Here is a 21,094-nt window from a genome sequence, read left to right on the forward strand (position 1 = left end):
GGATGGACAGTTGCAGCTAATGGCACAGGCAGGGCCTCACCCGGGGAGTTCAGGCTGGTGTGTGTGTGTAGCCTGCTCTCAGAATGTCTTATTTTGTAACAACTGACTACATTTAGTAATAGGTACACATGTATATGGTTAATATATGGAAATTCAATATATTTTATAGTTAAAGTATTCTAAAGTAACTGATGTTTCTAGCAAACTGTAGTGACCCCAGCTATGAAGTGTTCCTTTTGTACCACAGTCCTTGGATTACCAGAGATGTGAATCTTGTAACATGAGAATGTGGTCTGTGACCATCCTGTGTTAAGATGGTGGGGAGGAGGGTATCCCAGCATGACGCCTCATTGGTAAGGAATTGTGGGCGACAGATTAACCACTGTATCTACAAATCCTCTAATTAAAACATTTCCACAAACTGCAGCCCTCGGGTTGTGTCCTTTGCTTCCTCCCTGCCTCTTAGGCTCTCCCAGTCCTAATGGGGGCTCTCCTATGCCCATTATCCATCTGCCCTAATTATCATACTCTTAGGATCTTGCCAGCATCTCCCCAAGCCAAGCCTTAGGAACCTGGTTCCTGGGTGAGGCTTCTTAGTGGTGGGGACATCAAAGTGCATGCTCCTTGGGGAGTCTGTTGAAGGTGGGGCTGTAGCTGGAAAGATGGCAGAGGAACAGGGTTTGGTTCCCAGCACCCATGTCAAGTGATTCTGTAACTGCCTGTAACTCAACCTCCAAAGGACCCAATGCTCTCTTTTGGCCTTCACAGGCACCCACCCAGACAAATAGGCACACGCACAAAGGTTTTTTTTTTTTTTTTAAGTTTTTGACTAGCTCCAGAGATGCTAGTGGTCAGAACTGGCCATGCCCATCAGGGGATTTCATGGATTGCAAAGAGCTGATTCTTAAGCAGCTCCCAGGAGCCTGGACCTTGTGCTCTGTCCATGGACATGTCACCATCAAGTTAAGCAGAAAATTAACACTTCCATATCACTAATCATCAAAGGAAGTCAGGACAGGAATTCAAACAGGACAGAAACCTGCCTGCTCAGGCCAGATGCAGGCAGATGCAGAGACCATGGAGTTGTGCTGCTTACTGGCTTGCTCAGCACTTATAGAACCCAGGACCACCTGCCCAAGGTGACCCAATTCACAATGGGCTGGGCCCTTACCTAACAATCACTAATTAAGAAAATGCCTCACAGACTTGCTGGTAGCCTGATCTTAAGGCATTTTCTGATTGAGTTTCCCTCCCTCCCAACGACTTTAGCTTATGTCAAGTTGACATAAAACTATACAGCACAACCTTGCATCTACCAAGATCTACCAAGCCGGGACTTGGCCAGCTAGAAGACCTAGCCACTGCTGCTGATGGTTTGGAGCTTATTGGTTCCCCTGGCCTTCCCAGACCAACCAGTCACAGGCCACAGAGGAAGCCCAAGAACACCTGGGCAATTCAGCAGACAAAGTGCCCAGTGACATCTGGATATGCTACATCATTTTGAGGTTATTAGGGCCCAGTACCAACTTGGACCTCCTGGAACTGTTTTGAACCAGTTCCAGCAGGGAGCATTCAAGATTTGTTGGGTTTAGGGAACTTGTCCCACCTGACCCTGACAATGAGGGGTGGGTGGGAGCATTCAGTAGCTCTTGAGAGTGTTAGAGGCCTCCAGACACTGTCAGTGACTGAGGAGTCATCGGGCCTGACCTAGGGTAGCTGTGTCCCTGGCCCAGCCTGGAGGCCATACCTGAACTCTTGGATGAGAAACCATCTGGTTTTGTCTATCTGGAAACAAACCTGCCCAGGCCAGATCATATGGGCCCTCATCCCAGAATACCCCCTTATAAGAAAGTTCTCACCCCTCTAAGGATTCCTATCTCTGGAAGAGGCTGAGAGGAGGAGAAGGGTGCCTCAAACCCAGGCTCTGCAGAGGGTGATGAGCACATACGAAGGCCATTGCACAGTGTGTGTCCTTTGTCTCCACTTGGCCTTTGACCATAGCAATGACCATTAAGGAAAACAGGCCCTGACACACTACCCTTCACTGAACAGATGCCAAGAGCTTGTGTTCCCCAGCAGGCCTTCCAGAGTCCCGAAGATGGACTCAGACCCACCAAATAGCCCTTGTGTTGCTTTTGGCCATGCCCTATCTGGGATCTGCTTCTTTTGCCTCCCCTCCAGCTTGGTCCCACAGAAACCAGCATGGGAAAGAGCAATATCCCTTGGTGGGAGAATGGCAGCCTAGCATGTGTTCAGTCCCTAAAAACAAAACAATGACTGGCTCATTAGTCAACCTTTGGGCTAATGATCTAACTATTGGTAGAGTGCTTGCTTGCCTAGCATGCACAAGGCCCTGAATTCAGTCCTCATACCTGCTTAAAATCAAGAATGGTGGCCTGTAATTCCAGCACTTATGAGGTGGAGGCAGAAAGATCAGAAAATTAAAGTTAACCATGGCCACCTAGCAAGTCTGAGGTTTGATCCCAACCTGAGCTACATGAAAATCTGGGGTTTTCTTTGTTTTGGTTTTGAGGGAAAACAAAAACAAACAAACAAACAAACAAACAAACAAAAAAAAAAAAAAAAAAAAAAACCTCAAATGCAGTAGCACCCAGACCTGAGCTGGCTCCAGGTGCCTGGACATTGGCTGCAGAAAGGTCACAAAATACTTGGTGCAAACTGCTGAATGGATTCTGGCAGGCCTCAGGGGAAAATGGAACTCTAACCAAAGGCCCCGGTCGCCCTAAGAGCCCTTACTGGCCCTCAGTTCAGGCTGAGCTCAGGAACTAAGGTTTGCTACAGTCTCCGGGGTCAATCATCCCCTATTACAGATGGGGGCAGGCAAAGACTCTGAGTCAAGGAGGTGCACAGTGCACCTGAGCCATGACAGCCTTAGGATTAGTCAGAAGACAACAGCGTGAGTCACCAAGGGGTTGCCATTCACACACACACACACACACACACACACACACACACACACACACACACACACACACAAGGTTTGTGGAGGGTAGAGCCCAGGGAAGACAAGACTGACCCTTAGGGGCTGGGTTTTGAGTCTGTGACTCAAAGCCTCTCTTTCTGCAGTTGGATCTCAGATTCCTATCAAAGATAGGAGCAAATCTTACCCAACCCAGTCTCAGCCGCCGGAGCCCCTGCAGTGGGGCTCCCCCCACTTCCTGTTTACTGCAGCCTCTAGCTCATCCTTTACCCCAAAGCCATTACCATTACCATGGCAACCGGGCGCGCGCGCGCGCGCGCTCTCTCTCTCTCTCTCTCTCTCTCTCTCTCTCTCTCTCTCTCTCTCTCTCTCTCTCTCTCTCTCTCTGTGTGTGTGTGTGTGTGTGTGTGTGTGTGTGTGTGTGTGTGTTCCAACAGGTTGGCAAAACCTGACGCAAGACTGTACTAGTGGATGCGTCAACTGCAGATCCTGGGAGGGGACTGGCTGTTCCACTGCAACCCCTATCCCTTATATAGCAGGACAGTGTGGGGCACAGAATCCAGGACCCTTCCCTTGCTCATCTGATATCCTGGTCCTGATAGTGATTTTATCTTTTATCCCTTTTGCCTGGCAGGGCTGTGCCAAGCCGGTGGTGGTTGACTGAGAACTGAGCATTCTGCAGGACAATATTCTGTTCTGTCTCCTGTCTTCAGTGATGGGCATAGGACTTGACACACATATGAACTGGTATATAGACAGGTGACTTCACCTGTGTGCTCCATGGAATGAAGGACTAGGGCCAGGCTGTTGTCCCTCAGATGTTTCCTCTTCCCAGTAATGAGGAACACAGGCCCCTGCCCAGGCCTCTTTTTTTTTTTTTTTTTTTTTTTGTTTGTTTTTTGTTTGTTTTTTGTTTGTTTGTTTTTTGTTTTTTGTTTTTCAAGACAGGGTTTCTCTGTGTAGCCCTGGCTGTCCTGGAACTCACTCTGTAGACCAGGCTGGCCTCGAACTCAGAAATCCACCTGCCTCTGCCTCCCAAGTGCTGGGATTAAAGGTGTGCGCCACCACCGACTGGCTCAGGCCTCTTTTAAAAGCCTGTTTCAGCTTTGTCTCCCCAGCAGAGATGGTCTTTGCTACATACAGTCTGAAGTGGAAAATTTTCAGGCCTGCTTTCCTGATCCTCACGCTGGTTGGAGTCCTTTCCATAAGAATGAGACCTTTGAGCCAGTCAGTAATGGGGAATGCCTTTAAATCCAGCAGAAGCAGATGACTCTCTTGAGTTCAAGGCCAGCCTGATCTACAGAGTGAGTTTCAGGACAGCCAGGGCTACACAGAAATGAAAAACCAAACCAAGCCAAACAAACAAAGAATGAGACCTTTGGTGTAACTCCAAAGTGGAACTACCTAGAAGAAACGTGCCCACCAGTGGTGTTCCACTGAAGTCTTCAGGGATCTACTGAGCTCTGGAACAGCCAAGAACAGTTCTCAGTGAGTGCTGAGAACTCAACGACAGTAGGAACCCTGTCAGGTCCGCCCTCTGCCCCAGCTTCAGAGCTAGCACTTTTGGGAACTGGACAGGTAAGTCCTTTAACAAGTCTCCAGGTGACCATCATTCTGCTCATGTGCTGGAGGGGGCCTAAGAAGAAGTGGGCTGGGGAATAGCAGGATCCATCTACTGAGGCTTAATCTCGGCCTTCTGCACACATTCACAGATAACATGACGTCATGAGATGTCCCAGGTTAATACCAGAGCTGATTTCCCTGGAAAAGAGCAGCTCCCGGCAGTACTGAGGGGCAGAGCTTTGGTGAGAGGGTTGACGTTGGATATGGCTGTACAGCACTTCAAGAAACACCAGGCACTCCGTGTTTCCTTTGGGCGACTGTAGCTTCCCTGCGGCCCTGGGAAGGAGACCCCGTGACAGCCTCCTCCCTCGGGGCAGGAGAAGGGGGGTTGGATAGCTAACACAGCCAATCGAGATCCAATGCAACGCCCGTCTCTGCACCCACCTGTAGGTTACTGAGCCCTGCATCCAGAGCAGGGTCTCTCTGGCCAGTACCGAGCGGGTAGGGACACCCCACCCCCCACCCCAAACGCTCAGGGTAGGGGCGGGCAGGGCAGGAACCTCTGACCAGCAAACGAGGCCAGGCCCCGCCTCCGCCCGCCCGCGCCCCCCGCCCGCGGCGCCCGCTCTGCAGTGCTCAGTCTCCAGCGCGCGTGGCTGCCAGCGGTCGCTGTGCCTCGGTGTCCCCAGCTAGTGCGACAGCGACGCCAGCAAGGACTCCCCCCCGACCCTGTGGCCCCGAAGCCCTGTCCACGGTGAGTGCTGTAACTCCTGCCCAATGCCATCAGACTGCCGTCGAGGCTTAACCTGCTTTTTACCACAGACAGATGGACGGACGGACGGACGCGACCGTCCCCTCGAGCTTAGCCCCACCCCCACCCCTGGTTTCTGCACTGCGCTCCCGGTGGAGCACGGGATTTGCTGGCGTCAGAAGCAAAGGGAAACTGAGGTCCTGGGGAAACTGAGGCCGCGCGTGCTCAGAGAGAGGGGCGGGGTCGCACGGCCTGCGTCCTAGGCTCTGAGCGCAGTAGAGGGCGCGGGGAGGTCGGCACTGCAGAACGCCCCGGGGAGGGTTGAAGGGCGAGACCTCCGGACTCAGAGTGCACACCTTCAACCTCGGTTCCCACGGCCGCCCGCTGCTGAGCCACCTGACTGTAACCCCCTCTTCCCAATAGAGGCCGCTGAATGAAGCGGAGCTGGGGACCTCGGAGACGCCCTGCGGGGCTTCTCTGAGCAGGTTGAATCCCATCAAGCCCCCAGCGCCCGTGTCCCTCCCACTTTCCGATGCCCCTTATTGAGACCTTTGCCCGCACTAAACTGAAATCCCCGCCAGGGTAAGCCTTTTTCCTCCCTAGTGATCCAGGAATTCGAGCCCTACCATTTGGTCTGGGGTCTGACTCTGTGTGTGTGTGTGTGTGTGTGTGTGTGTGTGTGTGTGTGTGTGTGTGTGTGTAAGAGAGAGACAGAGACAGAGAGAATCAGAGAGAGACAGAGAGAATCAGAGAGAGACAGAGAGAAACAGAAAGAAAGCAAGAGGAGTGTTACAGCAGAGCAGCTCCCAAACTCCCTTCAGACCCCCTGCCTTCAAGGAAAAGCAACCTCCACAGAACAGGGGAGGGTAACCACAGCTTCCCCACCCCCATCATCAGAAACAGCCGATCGATCGATCAATCGGGAGCAACTCAACAGAGACAGGTAAGTAGCAGGTAAGGCTCCTGGGAAGAGTGAACCAGTCTCCATCTGTGGGGCCTGGAGAGCTCCACCTGCTGCTGGCCTCTGACCTCAGATGCTCTACTTCACTTACAGAGGTCAAAGAGCAGATCCTCCCCCTGTCCCCCCCCCCCCTTGTGAATCAGGAGGGATGAGCTTGCAAGCAGCATGTGTAACAGGTAGACCGGATGAACTTCTGAGGCCATGAGGAGATCTGAGAATACAGAAAGATGTGGGTAGGGACTGGTCAGGAAGAGAGAAAAAGGAGATCATGGGAAGCCATCCTACGTAGTTTCCAGAGGCACTAAGGGTATCCCATTCAGTGCTCTTGTGTTTGCTGAGCTGGAAGCCTAGGAAGACCCCTCCAGCCTTCTACTAAGCTGCCCTTAAATTCTCTGCCTCACTGCCCCACAAGATCTTCAAATGGCTGTCTGGTAGGTGACAGCTTGGTGTGAGAATCCAGGGTTAAACCCTGTCTCTGGACAGCTTACCTAATCCCAGACCATGACTGCGGTGACCATAGGTTTGGATCAGACTCCACTTCATATGACAAGAGCTTACTGGTGGATCCTTTCTTTGCTTAGTGGGCAGTTGGGAGCTATGACTCTGGCCCTAGTGACCGCGTGTGAGCAGGCCTGCACATTCTGCTGAACTATCCAAGCCTAGGAGGGACAGTGAAATACAGGACAGTGTCTGAGCTGTGCCTGCCTGAGAGACTGGGGTGGAAAGTGGGCTTTTGGGGGGGAGGGGGTATCTTTGCCCTTAGCTCATTGCTGTCCCCTACAGGTTGAGGTTTCGAAACCCATAGGCAACAGTCAAACACGGGTAGGCTTTCCAAGGCAGAGGTGGAATGAGGCCTTTTTGACAGGTGTCTCTCAGGGCCTGGGCTCTTGGGTCAGGGAAGCTAACAGCTGCTGAAGCAGCCTAAGGTTTCCAAGGGGACCAGAGCTGTTTCTGGGCACCCAGATGAGCCATCTCTTACAGAGACTGGCTCTGACACGCTGCTGTTAGCCTCATCCTAGCAACAGACTGGGGGGGGGGGGGGGTGTTACAGCTGAACCCAAGAGCAGGACAACCCCCGGAAAAAGATAATGTTTGCACAGCAGAGCCTTAAATCTCAGGATACCACCTGCCGGTGGTGACCCTGGGCAAGTTCCCAAGCCCACACCTGTTTCCTTGTTTGAGGCAGGGCAGGAGGTTGCACACCTTCACTCCAGCGCTGTCAGCTTACTTTGCTTCTGCGTCACATTTTTCTCTGGGACTGCAAGCCCCGTGGCCCCGGCACACATAGATGCGGCTGGTGGTTGCCTTGGCAACAGCTCAAGAAGTGGCTGCTTTCCTGGCTTGGGGCGCAGGGGGGAGCAGCTCTCCTTTTAGTTAGGGAGGAGATGGGCTTGTGACACTTGGCCGCCTGGGACCTCAGGAATGGCTGGATATGTGTGGCAAAAAGCTTGCTGGGTCTCTACATTTGGGAGGAGGTTTGTGGGGCTTCTCCTCAGCGTGCAGAGCCACCTGGCCTCCATCAGTCTGCAGCTCTGGGGCCTCATCAGATAGGAACTCCATGGAGCAAAGTGGTCAGAATGAAGCACAGTGGAGGAATGCTGGCCTGAGCCAGTGCGGGGAGTGGACATGGAGATAGGGCGGAGGGCTCCAGGCAGAAAGAAGCTGCATTCTCTGACTGCCAGAGACCCTGGACCAGGAGCAGAACTGCCACAGAGTCCATCTCCTGTCTCACGCAATGGAAATGACAGTCTCCCCTTGCAGCTGGGTAGATGGGTACCAGTGTCCTGTAGTGGATGGCAGGCACAGACATCTTGTTAATGAGCCAGCAAGACAGGGAGCCCAAGGAGTAGGTGCTGGGTGATGTGAGATTGTTTTCCTAAGGAAAGAGAGAGGACCTCCCTGGGGTAGTGTGGGGAGGCCCAGGCCTAGAAGTGGCTGTGTGACCCAGAGTGGGGGGTGGCAGGGTGGTGGTGTAGGAACAGGCCACAGTGTCATAGATACTATACTAGCCTTAAACTTGGGGTCTACAGGGTAAACTAAGTGGAGGGTTACATGGACGTGGACGCAGCAGATCTTCCTCCTTGGTGTGGAAGGATCTGAGAACTCATCAAACATAAGGGAAATAAGAATTCTCAGGTGACCCTAGGCCTCTGCCACTCCAAATGGAGGGGTGCCCTTCTGATATTCAGTCTCAGAATTGCTGCTGTGATCCCTTGGTGTCCCAGCTACCTACCAGGGTTAAAGATATGTTCAGACCATACTCTTCCATCCCTAAACCTCGACTTCAGAATAGAATGGTTGCCGGGAGGTCACAGGGTCAGTCGGGTTCCAAGGGGACCATGGCCTAGACTCCATTTGCAGTTGCAAGACCACTCTCCTAGAGATGAAAACCAGGCCGCTTTGGCAGGATGCAGCAGGATGGCTTGGTTGCCACAGCAACAGGCAGGCAGCTGATTTGATGTGCTAGTTGACAGGGAGCTAAGGATGCAGCTGAACATTTCCAGTCTTCCCCAAATGAGACACATGGATTTCATGTTTTCCTTTTTACTGGTTGTGGGGTTCAAACTCTTCTTTGGGGGTACCGACCCCTTATGTTTTATTGGATGTATGTAAGGACCCCAGAATAGTTCCCTCGTGGGCACCGTGGCCTCAGTGACAGCTGCCAACCCTACCCTGGGCTTATGAGTGCCCTACCTCACTGTTTTGGCCTCCTGCAGAGAAGGCCTGGGTACTATCTGTCCTGGCTCCGATTGGGCGAGGGTATTGGTGAGGAGACAGAAAACAGCCACATTCTGTCTGTCATGCTTTCCTAGATGATTGGGGCACAATACCAGTACCAGCCTTGGATGTAGGGACAGGACATATCTGTCTCTACTGAGAGCCCAGAAGTCCTTTCACACGGAGCACCAACTCTCTGCCTGGCACTTCTCCTTCTACCCCTGAGGGTGTCGCCACTATCTCCTAAAGCCACTCTACAGGAGGCACAAAAGACTGTTAGGTCACTTATCCAGTGTGGCAGCAGAGTCCACCAAGCCCCTCTCCAGGGACCCAGCAGAATGCAGGGTGGTGGCAGGCCCCTGAGCCTTTAGCTACCCTCTGTGAGCCTGTGCCATGAGAGAACAGTTGACCAACTAATGTACTCGCTACAGGTGTTTGCCATGTCAGCCTTGCTGGACATCAAGAGCAGCGTGCTCAGGCAGGTGCAGGTGTGCCCGTCCTTCCGCCGCAAGACAGAGCAGGAACCTGAGATCACAAACTCACAGGAGCCCCCCACGGGGGCCTGGTGGGTACCCTAGGGCCGACCCTGCAGGGCATGTTTACCTGGCCTCCATCCCCTAGCTGGCCTGTACACTCGTTTTCCACTGCTGATCCACGTGGGTGGGAAGAGGGACCGAGAGAGTCTGAACTCAAGGCCAAGATCACGGTGGCTTTCCCCTTGATCCACTCTCCATGGAGTCATGTTCTGAGCCAGGCTTTCTTCCAGGAAACCCGGGGATGGTGTGGAGTTCTTTGCCCACATGCGACTCATCCTGAAAAAGGGGGATGGCAGACAGGGCCTGCCATGTCCTGAGGTAAGAAATCCATTTCTGGAGGGCCTAAGGACTGCTACTCAGGACAGGCCACTGTCCTAGGTCCTATCTGACTGGCAAACCTCTAAATTCCCATCTCTCCTGGAGGGCGTCAGGGGCAGCTGTGACTAGGTTCCACCCACCATCACAGATCTTCACCTGCTATGCTAACCCTCACAGGTTCTTCTGCGAAGTGGTTCCCCAGCCCCTGCTGAGCCTGTGGACCCCAATCGTGGCCTGAGAGCCCTGACCCAGGAGGAGGTAATGTGGGCGGGGCGTGTCTAAGCCCAGGGAGTGACTAAACTCCTTTCTCTAGGAATGTACCCAGGGTCTGGTGACAGGTGGGTAGTGCAGTTGGGTGAGCAGGAGCAGAGGTGCCAAGGCTGGGCATCCAGTCAGCAGTGGGAAGAGCTACCTGGGTCTGAGGACTGGATGCACACAAGGGCAGGGCAGGAGCTGAGAAGCTCTGCTCTGGCTGGGAACTCAGGGCCTGTTTCCTGAAGGTGGAGATGCTTTACGAGGAAGCCTTATACACAGTCCTCCACCGGGCGGGCACCATGGGCCCCGACCAGGTAGATGACGAGGAGGTCTTGCTAAGCTACCTTCAGCAGGTGAGCAGGGCCCCACTCTGGGGAGGACTGAGGTGTGGTATGTGTGTACAGGTGTGCATGTGCTCACACACACATCCACATAGAGACACACACCCTGTTGTCAGTATCACCTGGATGACTCACAGAGTCACGTCATGCACACACCACTGTACGCTGGTGAATATACACAGTGGATAGAGACCTGGCTAGCCATGTAGACATGCGCAGAGGATGCCAGACGGATAACTCAGAAATGCTTAGAAAAAGCATACTGGGTGCTCAGAGAGTCAGGGAGTGCTCAGAGGACATGTCTCACTCCCACTGGTTTGTGCTCTGAATTATCTTGTCCTTGCCCCGTTTTTTTGTGCCATGCCCTCACCGGCTCACTCCTCTGGGCGTTCAGAACCACGCACCAGCTGGACAGCGGCCTTTCCCGTGCTAGGGAAGAGGAATCATTCACTCCTGTGTGCATTCCTGAGACTCTCAGGACAGCACCAGCCTCTCCACAGGCTCCGCAATTTACCTGTCCACTACCCACAGGTGTTTGGCACCAGTTCTGAGGAGCACATGGAGGCCATCATGCGTGTGAAGAAGGCCAAGGTGAGACTATGCCCACCCAAGCAGGTGCCAGCTGAGTGGAAACAGTACTGGTGCCGCAGGGAGGGATGCCAGGGTGGCAGGGAAGTGGGAACTGTGACTTGCATGCTGAGGCTTCTTAGTCCTGTGAAATCCCCCCGTACCCTTCTGTTGACAGGCTCCCACGTATGCCCTGAAAGTCTCTGTTGTGCGTGCCAAGAATCTTCTGGCTAAAGACCCCAATGGTGAGTAGGTATCTGGCAGACCCTTGTAGTGCCTGGCAGCTGCTCCTGGAAGCTGTGGAGAGTGCAGAACCATGGGGGCCAAGGGCTGAGGCACCTGCTCCATTTCAGGCTTCAGTGACCCGTACTGCATGCTGGGCATCCTGCCGGCCTCAAGTGTCCCACAGGAATCAAGTGGGCAGAAGGAGCAGCGCTTTGGCTTCCGCAAAGGCAGCAAGCGTAGCAGCCCATTGCCTGCCAAGTGTATCCAGGTCACCGAGGTCAAAAGCAGCACCCTGAATCCTGTCTGGAAAGAGCACTTCCTGTTGTAAGGCTCCTTCTACCCTGCTGATAGCCACATTCCTCAAATGATAGCCACTCATTAAGAGTTGCCTGGGGCTGGTAACAGTAGCCTGAAGCCCACAGATGATGGATTGGCATGGCCACATAGCTGGTAGCAAGTGGAAGTTAGGGTGTGAGCCTGGCAGTCTGTGTGGGGAAGCTGAACTCATGGCTACTACCTGTTGCTCCTGGACATCACCTCAGTGTTGAGCAGATGTGGCCTGGGACACAATGTCATAGACATTTCTGTTTTGTCTGCAGTGAAATTGACGATGTCAACACAGACCAGCTGCACCTGGACATCTGGTAGAGAACCCCAAATCTGCAGGGCATGGAGGGTGGTGGCATCTCTAGTTTGAGAAGGAATCAGGGAGGGGGTTCTCAGAGCTGGACTCCAGCCAAGGCATCCTCCACCTTCAGGGACCATGATGATGATGTATCCCTGGCAGAAGCATGCAGGAAACTGAATGAAGTTATTGGCCTGAAGGGCATGACCAGGTATGGGTGGGGGAGGGGAATGTAATAACCCTAGACCCGTGAGTGCAGCTCAGCCACGGCGGCCAGTAGCTTTCCAGGACCACCAGAGTGACACCGCCTTGCTGTCCACCCTGTTGTGCCCAGATACTTCAAACAGATTGTCAAGTCGGCCCGTGCAAATGGGACAGCAGGACCCACTGAGGACCACACTGATGACTTCCTGGGATGCCTCAACATCCCTATCCGGGTGTGTGAGGAGGGATGGGGTGGAGCCATGGAGTGTGTGTGCTGCCCCAGGATGCTTGGTGGGTGCGTGAGAGGTACCCCAGGGTTCTTGGGCATCTCCGGTGGCAGTATCCTATGATTCCCATGGCACATTCCCCTCTGTTGTGACCGGAGGAGGTGGGCTACACAGCATTCTGGGGGTCCGGAGGGTAGTTAGCCCTGTTTTGTCTTTACCGGGATTTGAAAGCACTCTCCTGCCGAGTTATACTCCAGCCATATGTGACTGGGTGGGAAAGGAGAGGGGTATTACATCTTCCCACCCTCACCCCTCTCAGGAGGTGCCTGTGGCAGGTGCTGACCGCTGGTTTAAGCTGGAACCACGCTCCAGTGCCTCCCGTGTTCAGGGAGACTGCCACCTGGTCCTGAAGCTGATCACCACCCAGGTGCGAAGCCGTGGGGAGTCACATCTGCACCCCTGCCTTCAAGGCTCAGGCAGAGCTGATGACAGACCTCGGGTTCTGCCTTGCAGAGGGACACTGTTATGAGTCAGCGCGGACGCTCAGGCTTCTTGTCCTACCTGCTGCTCCTCAGCCGTGTGCTGTGCTTTGAGCATCGTGTGGAGGAGGTAGTGGGTACCCGTGGGCTGTAGAGTAAAAGCCTAGAGCAGGGATGGAGGGGCTCTCTGGCCTTTGCCCATCTTTGGATTCCTTCTCCAGCCTAATTCCAGCAGTTGGCGTGGAGAGCTTAGTGGGCCTGGGACCACAGTCCTTTGTCTGCATGGAGCCCAAAGCAATCTGTCCCCATTGCAGCTGGCAGTGCTGTAAGTAGAAAGGGTGGCCCTTGTGGGTGGAGCCTCCTGAGAAGTGGGTGGAGCATGGGAAAAGGCAGTGCTAGGGGTGGGCCTGTTATGCAAGAGCAGATCACAAGCTTGGGCTCCTAACAGGCACTGGCAGGTCAGTAGCCGTCACCACCAGACACGGACCCTGGACTATGGGTACCTGCTGGGGCTGCTGGAAGATGTGCAGGCACACTGGGAGGAGGCAGCGTCACTGCCCCAGGAGCAGGTAGGCATGGTCATTGCTACAGAGCTGTATGCTGTTGGAAAAGAGCTCACTCGGAGCCAAGGGAAGGAGACTTGCCTTCACAGGGTCTGAAAACACAAAACGCATGTTGAAGGAAAGAGCACCGTACAGTAAGGAAGCGATGGCTGTAATGGAGTAACCTTGGACAGATATCACAAAGCTCAGATTGGGCTGAGGGCAACGCTTCTGAGGTGGTAGTGTCTGAACAGCAGGCCCAAGTGGGTGCTGGCAGTATGGGGCAGAGGGGACAGGAGCTGTAAGGCACTGTGACTCATGGGTGCAGTAAGGAGAATGGAATGGACCATTGAGAAGGGACAGGGTTGGGGGAGGTTACACGAAGCAGTGGTTTTTCTGTATCTCTGAGCAAAGCCACCTTGGATCTTGACCCTGGCTTGACCCATTCCCTGCAGGAGGAGAGCCTGGCTGACAGCTTTTCTGCTTTCTCGGAGTTCGGGCTGAAACTGCTGCGCCAGCTCCGAGAATACTTCCCCGCCACCAACAGCACGGCTGTGTATCGCCTGGAGCTGCTGCTCAAGTGGGTGTCACAGAGCAGGGCCAGGGGCCTGAAGGGCTGGAGGTTGGGGCGGGGGTCTCCTCAGTTAGCTGTCCTCCCCAGGTGCCTGGAGAAACTACAGCTCTTCCAGCCGGCCTTTGAGATCTGCCCCTTTGAGACAGAGCTGAGCATGGACATTGCTGCCGCCCTGAAGGTATGTCTGGATCCATCTTGGCCTTCTTCCCTTGGCCCCTGACAGGCCCCTGACTGTCCATAGTCCCGTAACCTGACTCTTCCCTTCAATCCACTCTGTTGTTTTTACCGGCTGCTGCTATAGCGGGGTAACCGTGAGTGGTACGACCAGCTCCTGAACACCAAGAGTCCCCGAGAGCAGGTGTGGACCTAGACAACCCGGACGGGAGGCACAGGGGTTGGGGGTACATAGGTCACATAGGTCACTCCAAGCCTGGCTTTCTTGCAGCCAGGGCCGCAGCGCCTATCAGGGCTTGTTGAGCTTGCAGACATCATCTATGAGGACTTGCAGTCCTGCTACGGGGTCTACGCCAGCCTCTTCCATGGGTAGGCTCTTCCCCTGGATGATGGTAGAGGGCTAGAATGGGCTATGGGGTTGGTAAGACTGGCTAGTGGGGAACAGGAGGCTGAGGCGTGTCTTTTGCAGTATCCTTAAGGTGGACTTCTTCACCCTTACCTTCCGGCAGCTGGAACGTCTGGTGAGGAGGGAGTCCCTTACTCTGGGTGCCTGTGGGTACTGGAAACCCGGGAGAAGTCCCTGGTTAAGAGGGTGCCTAGATTTACTTTGGCAGAGGCCTAATACCATCCTCTGAGGCAGGTAGCTGAGGAGGCATGGGTGCTGACAGAGGAGCTGAGCCCCAAGATGAACTTAGAGGTGGCCTCAGGGCTCTTTGAGCTCTACCTGACCCTGGCAGACACCCAGCGCTTCTGGAATTGCATCCCTGGACGGTGGGTACCCCCAAACTCGGACCACTATCCTCTTAGGTCTGAATGTGGAGACCTCTGGGTGAAGGTATGTGAGCCTTGATGGGTTCTGAGTGAGTGTTCTCTACAGGGAGAGCCGCTCTCTGGCTCTGGCTGGCATCCACACCCCATTTCTGCCTGCCGTGAAGCTCTGGCTACAGGTGCTGCGGGACCAGGCCAAGTGGCGCCTTCAGGGAGCTGTGGATGTAGACACAGTGAGTGTGTGCCCAGATGTATGGTGCTGCCTCATCTGTCCCCCTGCAACACCAGCACCCTCTGTCTTTGTAGCTAGAGCCTGTGGATGCGGCTTCCAAACACAGCAGCTCCGCAGCCACTGCCAGCCTCTGTCTTAGTCACATCCAGGAGCTCTGGGTCCGCCTGGCTTGGCCTGACCCTGCCCAGGCCCAGGGGCTAGGCACTCAGCTCAGCCAGGTACATGGGCTGGGGTTATTCGGGGAGTAGACCAGGAGATGGGGTAGGGGCAGGGTCTCAAGCTCCCAGCCCATCTCCTGCCCCAGGACATGTGTGAGGCCTCCCTCTTCTACACGGAACTGCTGAGGAAGAAGGTGGACACCCAGCCAGGGGCTGCTGGTGAGGCAGTGAGTGAGCAGGTGAGAGGCTGGGTGTCAGGTGAGGCCACCAGGTGGCTGGGTGCCCCTCCCCTCAGCCCCCTCCCATAACTGCTCAGCTACCCCTGGACACACCTTTCCAGCTCTGCGTGGTGCTCAACAACGTGGAGTTGGTGCGCCGAGCTTCAGGGCAGGCACTAAGAGGACTGGCGTGGTCTGAAGGGGCCAATGGGCTGGAGGGAGTACTCCCCCGCCCTCTACTCAGCTGCATACAGGCCCTGGATGAAGACCTTCAGCGGGAGGCCCACACTGTGACAGCACACCTGACTTCCAAGGTGGGTAGAGGGGTGGGGCCCGGGACTGTACCCATGAGAGGACTATTCTTGAGTCCCGCTCTTGTTCTGAGCACCACCCCTCTCTCAGATGGTGGCAGACATCAGGAAGTACGTGCAGCACATCAGTCTGTCCCCTGACTCTATTCAGAACGATGAGGTAAGTAGATCAGATCAGCAGGGAGTGTGGATGCAGGGGACAGGCTGAAGTCCAGCCTGGCCAGCCCTGAGGACTCCTGCCTACAGGCTGTAGCCCCACTCCTGAAGTACCTAGATGAGAAGCTGGCCTTGCTGAATGACTCGCTGGTGAAGGAGAACCTGAGCAGGTACCAGCTAGGCAGTGGGGTAGGTGGGATGGTGCTGGTCCAGGGAGTCACCCAGGTAATGTTCCTTCAGGGTGCTAGAAGCCCTCTGGGAGCTGCTTCTACAGGCCATTCTGCAGGCACTGAGTGCCAATAGAGATGTTTCTGCTGATTTCTACGGACGCTTCCACTTCACACTGGAGGTAAAGTCACGAGGAGCTCTCAGGCCCATCTCTCCAAAGTCCTCTCCCTGCTGCCCCTGTAGGACACTAAACCTCTGTGCAGGTAACTCCACAGCTATGCTGGCATTGTCCGTACAGCCCAAATACCCTAGGAGCACCTGTTCTCACAGTTATCTGGCCTCGCTTGCTGCCATCTCCCAGGCCTCTTGGGGGTATCTGAAGCACTTCCAATTTGAGAAGTGGCTTAGCCTTGGCTCCTAAGACCCCATGCTTTCTGAATCTTCAGCACAGGCCAGCCTCTGACAACCCTCTCTTCTTTCCCTGTTGTAGGCTCTGGTCAGTTTCTTCCATGCTGAGGGCCAGGGGCTGCCCCTGGAGAACCTGAGGGATGGAAGCTACAAGGTGAGCAGAGCCTTCTGCAGGAACAAGTTCAGCTTGCCCTGGAGTGGGCATCCCTGTGTTGGTGAAGCCAGATGGCTGCGAGGCAGTTCAGATGCCTCTGTGAAGACACTTGGTTGTGCTGCCAGAGACCAGCGTTACTAGTGCCAGCTTCCCTTGCAGAGGCTGGAGGAGGAACTTCGGCTACACAGATGCTCCACCCGGGAGTGCATTGAGCAGTTTTACCTGGACAAGCTCAAGCAGGTGGGCCTGTCATTGTCTATCTGCAGGCCTGCTCCGAGAGAGAGCCAGCTTTATTCGCTGGCTTTTTCCACTGGCCTTTCCCACAGAGGTCTCTGGAGCAGAACCGGTTTGGGCGCCTGACTGTCCGGTGTCATTATGAAGCAGCCGAGCAGCGGCTAGCTGTGGAGGTGCTCCATGCCGCGGACTTACTGCCTCTGGATGCCAACGGTGAGGCACAGCAGCAGCTGGGGGTGAGGTGGGGTTGGGGGCAGGGAGACATTTGGCTCACAATGTATCTTCTAGGCCTGAGTGATCCCTTCGTGATTGTGGAGCTTGGTCCACCACACCTCTTCCCATTGGTCCGCAGCCAGAGGACCCAAGTCAAAGCTCGGACACTGCACCCGGTGTATGATGAGCTTTTCCACTTGTGAGTGCCTGCCTGGCCTGCTGTGCCCTCTGCCTGTGCCATATGGCCACAGCAGGCTCCTGACTGCCCTGTCCACAGCTCTGTGCCTGCGGAGGCATGCCGCCGCCGCGGGGCCTGTGTGCTGTTCACGGTTATGGACCACGACTGGCTGTCCACCAATGACTTTGCTGGGGAAGCAGCCCTTGGCCTGGGTGGTGTCAGTGGCATCGCAAGGCCGCATGTGGGAGGGGGCATGAGGTCGGGTCAGCCCATCACACTACACCTGCGCAGGCCCAGAGCTCAGGGTGAGTGAGAGTCTATGGGGTTGAGGGGTCTGGGCCTGGCCTAAACTGGCTTCTCATGCCCACCTGCACGTCCACCTACAGTGAGGTCTGCACTGCGGATGCTCGAAGGCCGCACCAACAGAGAAGCACAGGAGTTTGTCAAGAAACTCAAGGAGCTGGAGAAGTGCATGGAGGCTGACCTCTGAGCACCCTGATGTCACAGCCCTGGCTCTCCCCACTTCCCTGTGGGGCCCACTTTGTGCAGCAAGGGCTTCTGGGAGCCCCTCCTTCACCATGTGACCTGCCTGCTCTGGTTGGACCCTGTGGCTTTTGTCTGCTCTGGCCATGTCTTTTGGTGTGTGCTGTGAACCCTTTGTGCCCCAGCATGCCCCACCCAGAATATGGGCAGCCAACCAGTGGGATTGGCCAGCATCTGCCCTGGACACAGAGCAGGATGGATGAGACCCGTTGCTAGTGGGCTCTCCTCCCTGGAGCAGTGGTCATATGCTCTCAGAGGACTCTGCCCCCTAGAGGCCACTGGGGAGTACCTGGAGGAGACATTTATGGTCACAGAGTAGAAGGCACTACAAGGGTGGGGGCCAATGTCGCTGTTCACACCCTGGTAACCATCATTTGGCTTGATGAGAAATAATTTGTGCCTCATGACAAGCAGTGTCACTGGGGAAGCCTCTCTTAGAGAAGGCCCTGCCCTGCTCCCTGAGGAAAAGGCCTGCATAGGCAGAGACAAAATGTCAGAGGACAAGCTAGGAAGTTACCAGGCAGAGGGTGAGGGGTCAGAGTGTCTACTACTTGAAGCTTCTCTCTCCTGGATATGGACTCTACCCACCACGGTGAGCAAGGGGCTAGCTGGGGATTACTTGTGTGCTGGTCCTGGCCTGGTTCCTGGGCCCTGGAGACTTTCTCCCATAGTCACCGTAAGGAAAGGGAATTGCCCACAGTTGGAGCCCAGGGCTGAGGGCTCTACGGCTAGCTGCTCAGATATCCCTCGACTCATCTGTATGTGCCCATACCAGACTTACCTCATAGACCAGATCCACCCGGGTAGACTTCCCTAGCGCTTAGCAATTACAAAGCAACAGACCCGTAGTGGGGGCTCCTCCTTGGTTTTATTGAGAGCACTAAGGCAGGACTCCAAACAAGGCTATCACACAATTGTCCCAACAGGCCTGTCCATCCCCACTGCCACTTCTGAATAATGCACACCAGCTTCAATAATATATCTGTAACCTCAGTCTCTCTGTCGTTTCTTGATTCCTTTCCAAATTTCAGTGGAATCTCTGGCCTGAGCCTCTTGTTCTGGGGTCTCTTCTGCTTGACAGTGGCTGCTGCCTCCTCCATCAGCATCAGGTGCTTGTTCCTCACACGCATCACTGTCCTCTGCAGAATCTTCACTGCAGCCCTCAGACTCGTCAGTGTCATCCATGTTCACAGGCAGCCTGGAAGGGAGGAGTGGACCACAGTACAGACACAGGCCAGCAAAGGGTTAACTTCCCTATTAGGCTCACCAAAGCCCTCAAGCAGAGGGCGGTCAGGGCCCAACTCCCTCCAGCAAGCAGCTGCTTTAGACTTTGTAATCACCACCAGGCCTTGTTCAAAATCCACATCCATAAGGCAGGAGGAACTGGGCCAAGGTTCCAGAAGCAAACGGGACTTGAACCATCACTTAAGTGTAGACTCACAGGACCTACCGGGTGCTGGCCACAGGCCTGTTGAGGTTTGCAAACTCTCGCCCCGAGTCCACGTCAAAGGGATCTGAACATAGAAAGAGAGGAAGGCAACCTCTAAGTAATTTCAGGGTAGAGCCAAACCAGTGGCTCTAGGCTCCTAAGGCCCTGGAGGGGGTTGATTGCTTTCCTGGGGCTCCCAACCATGCCAGGCCTCACCAATGTCCTCCTCAGGGGTGTCCTTGGTGCTAGCCAGGTATCCTTGTTCAGCCTGCAGCACCTCCTCTGGGCCCCGGCAGGCTGCATACTTATCCAGGAGCTGTCTGTTCAGGTCCAGAAAACCCTTGCCCCACTTAAACTTCTGAAGCAAAGTGACAGCAAGGTCTGAAAAACCTAATGGAACAAAAAACAAAAAGATGCCTGGGACACCTATTAAGAGCACAACTGTATGACCCTGCCTGCTAAATGCACCTGCTATCCCAGGAAGCTGTCACCACCTCTACAGTTCCCAAGGTTCCTCTCATTCACTGAGAAACAATCCTACTATACTAGTCTCTGTGTCTTATGGGGTATCCACTGGGGCCCACACAACATCCAGGGGAGGCAGCTGTCTATTTGGCCTCTACCTCTGCTTCATAAGGTCAAGGCTGTATGTAGTCACCAAGACTGACGTCAAAGGCTGTTCTAATGGCTCTCAATATATTCTCCTCACATCCCACCCCACCCCTCCCACGCCCGCTTGCTCAGAATCTGAGTCTCGGGATGGGGGACTGGTGGGAGGGCAGGCAGAGTCAGGCCCCAGACTGCCAGGCCAGGCTCCTGTCAGACCCAAAACTCACCTACGATGCAGAAGGCAGCAGCGAAAGCTTCCACACAGGAAAGTTTGCAGGGCCGGCCATAGTTTACAGGGTTGGCAGCTACGAGGTAAGGCAGGAGGCGCAAGTGGCTCCCTCGCATCTTCCCAAAGGGTGTCTCTTCCAGTTTGGCCCAGGAGCAGTCTATGACAGCGACCCCTGACTGTGCCACCAACTGTCTGTTAGAGAGTGTAGGGTAGGTTCTGGGGCCCCAAATAAAGCATGTCCTTGGAGACGGACTTCACTATAGATGAGATATCACTCTGGTATTTCCAAACTATGGTTTATTGCAGTGGTACAAAGAGCCCTTAGTAGCAAGCAAGCTTAGAGGCAGCAGTTGAGTGTAGCTGGATAATGTTTACTTTACACAACAAATGTTTCTCGTCGGCTTTTCTACACTTTAGCCTTGCTCTATAAAAAGGATCAAGCTAGATACAACTCTGCCCATGAGAAAGACGTGGATATCCAAGACCAATAAGCAAGGCGTGAAGAAAATGATACTCCCGATACGGGGAGGTTTAGCAAAGACAAGATGATGTGGAGAGCATCCCAACCCCTCTCCGCTCCCTCCCCGATCCCCAGGCATCTACCTGTCTGCCGGAGACACGTACTGAGTGCCTACCGGGCTGAGCACCAGACCGCCAAATCTTTGACCTAGGCGCAGGCAGCGCACCAGACCCAGACGGGCCAGTTTGCGGCCCGTGCAGCGCTTGGGGTCGCAGTGGCCAAGTTCCCACATAGCCAAGGCACAAGGCAGAGTCGCTGGGCCCGGGCCGCTCTGGTCCTCGGCCTCTTCATGCTGTACGGATGCTACAAAGAGAGAGAGAGAGAGAGAAAGACGGGTCCTCAGCGCCTGCTCCCAGGCCCGACCCGCTGCTCCGCCTGCTTCGAACTCACCGCGCAGCGCAGAGCCCACCTCCTCCGCGAAAGCATCCAGAGAGCGGCCGGGGGGTCGCCGAACACGACCGCTCTCTGTCCTGGACCCGCGAGCAACCTTCTTGCGGCCCATAGTGTTAGATGAAATCCTCAGGGCTCGGTCCAGAGCGTGTGCGCGTGCGCGCTCGCACAGCTT

The 21,094-nt window shown here is 54.7% G+C and overlaps 2 protein-coding genes across 5 annotated transcripts; one reads left to right on the plus strand and one right to left on the minus strand.

Annotated features, from left to right (window-relative positions):
- Window positions 1-4,933: 4,933 nt before the first annotated feature.
- On the plus strand, window positions 4,934-18,735 carry Baiap3 (BAI1 associated protein 3). Of its 3 annotated transcripts, none has more exons than XM_076937144.1 (34): window positions 4,934-5,258; window positions 9,366-9,499; window positions 9,701-9,788; window positions 9,966-10,046; window positions 10,289-10,396; window positions 10,916-10,975; window positions 11,130-11,196; window positions 11,305-11,500; window positions 11,776-11,820; window positions 11,935-12,012; window positions 12,136-12,238; window positions 12,552-12,659; window positions 12,746-12,844; window positions 12,933-13,036; window positions 13,160-13,280; window positions 13,709-13,833; window positions 13,915-14,005; window positions 14,129-14,185; window positions 14,273-14,370; window positions 14,471-14,522; window positions 14,642-14,772; window positions 14,879-15,002; window positions 15,076-15,219; window positions 15,306-15,398; window positions 15,500-15,691; window positions 15,780-15,848; window positions 15,935-16,014; window positions 16,085-16,193; window positions 16,503-16,574; window positions 16,734-16,814; window positions 16,901-17,021; window positions 17,097-17,220; window positions 17,299-17,504; window positions 17,586-18,735. In XM_076937144.1, the coding sequence occupies exons 2-34, from the start codon at window positions 9,375-9,377 to the stop codon at window positions 17,687-17,689; spliced, it is 3,456 nt and encodes a 1,151-aa protein (XP_076793259.1). In that variant the 5' UTR covers window positions 4,934-5,258; window positions 9,366-9,374; the 3' UTR covers window positions 17,690-18,735. The 3 variants fall into 3 exon arrangements, with proteins under 3 accessions (XP_076793259.1, XP_034362136.1, XP_076793260.1); XM_034506245.2 differs by having other exon boundaries at window positions 4,936-5,258; window positions 12,746-12,841; XM_076937145.1 differs by lacking the exon at window positions 4,934-5,258 and adding an exon at window positions 5,291-6,198.
- Window positions 18,592-21,093, minus strand: Tsr3 (TSR3 ribosome maturation factor). 2 transcript variants are annotated; one of them, XM_034506242.2, is made up of 6 exons: window positions 20,920-21,093; window positions 20,634-20,832; window positions 20,008-20,201; window positions 19,388-19,561; window positions 19,193-19,256; window positions 18,592-18,940 (listed from the first exon to the last, which is right to left on the minus strand). In XM_034506242.2, exons 1-6 carry the CDS (start codon window positions 21,029-21,031, stop codon window positions 18,733-18,735), a joined length of 951 nt encoding a protein of 316 aa, XP_034362133.1. In that variant the 5' UTR covers window positions 21,032-21,093; the 3' UTR covers window positions 18,592-18,732. The 2 variants fall into 2 exon arrangements, with proteins under 2 accessions (XP_034362133.1, XP_034362132.1); XM_034506241.2 differs by having other exon boundaries at window positions 20,613-20,832; window positions 20,920-21,091.
- Between the last annotated feature and the right edge of the window lies 1 nt (window position 21,094).

Source organism: Arvicanthis niloticus, chromosome 6 (genome assembly GCF_011762505.2).
Source record: "Arvicanthis niloticus isolate mArvNil1 chromosome 6, mArvNil1.pat.X, whole genome shotgun sequence".
Classification (NCBI taxonomy): domain Eukaryota; kingdom Metazoa; phylum Chordata; class Mammalia; order Rodentia; family Muridae; genus Arvicanthis; species Arvicanthis niloticus.

Excerpts from the sequence above, each read along its gene's own strand:
- Baiap3 (XM_076937144.1), top strand. The coding sequence starts at position 9,375 with ATGTCAGCCTTGCTGGACATCAAGAGCAGCGTGCTCAGGCAGGTGCAG. Across the intron at positions 12,660-12,745 it reads TGAAGCTGATCACCACCCAG|AGGGACACTGTTATGAGTCA; the intron begins GTGCGAAGCCGT and ends TCTGCCTTGCAG. Across the intron at positions 15,849-15,934 it reads ACTCTATTCAGAACGATGAG|GCTGTAGCCCCACTCCTGAA; the intron begins GTAAGTAGATCA and ends TCCTGCCTACAG.
- Tsr3 (XM_034506241.2), bottom strand. The coding sequence starts at position 21,031 with ATGGGCCGCAAGAAGGTTGCTCGCGGGTCCAGGACAGAGAGCGGTCGT. Across the intron at positions 20,833-20,919 it reads GGTGGGCTCTGCGCTGCGCG|CATCCGTACAGCATGAAGAG; the intron begins GTGAGTTCGAAG and ends CTCTCTTTGTAG. Across the intron at positions 18,941-19,192 it reads AGGCCTGTGGCCAGCACCCG|GCTGCCTGTGAACATGGATG; the intron begins GTAGGTCCTGTG and ends CCTCCCTTCCAG.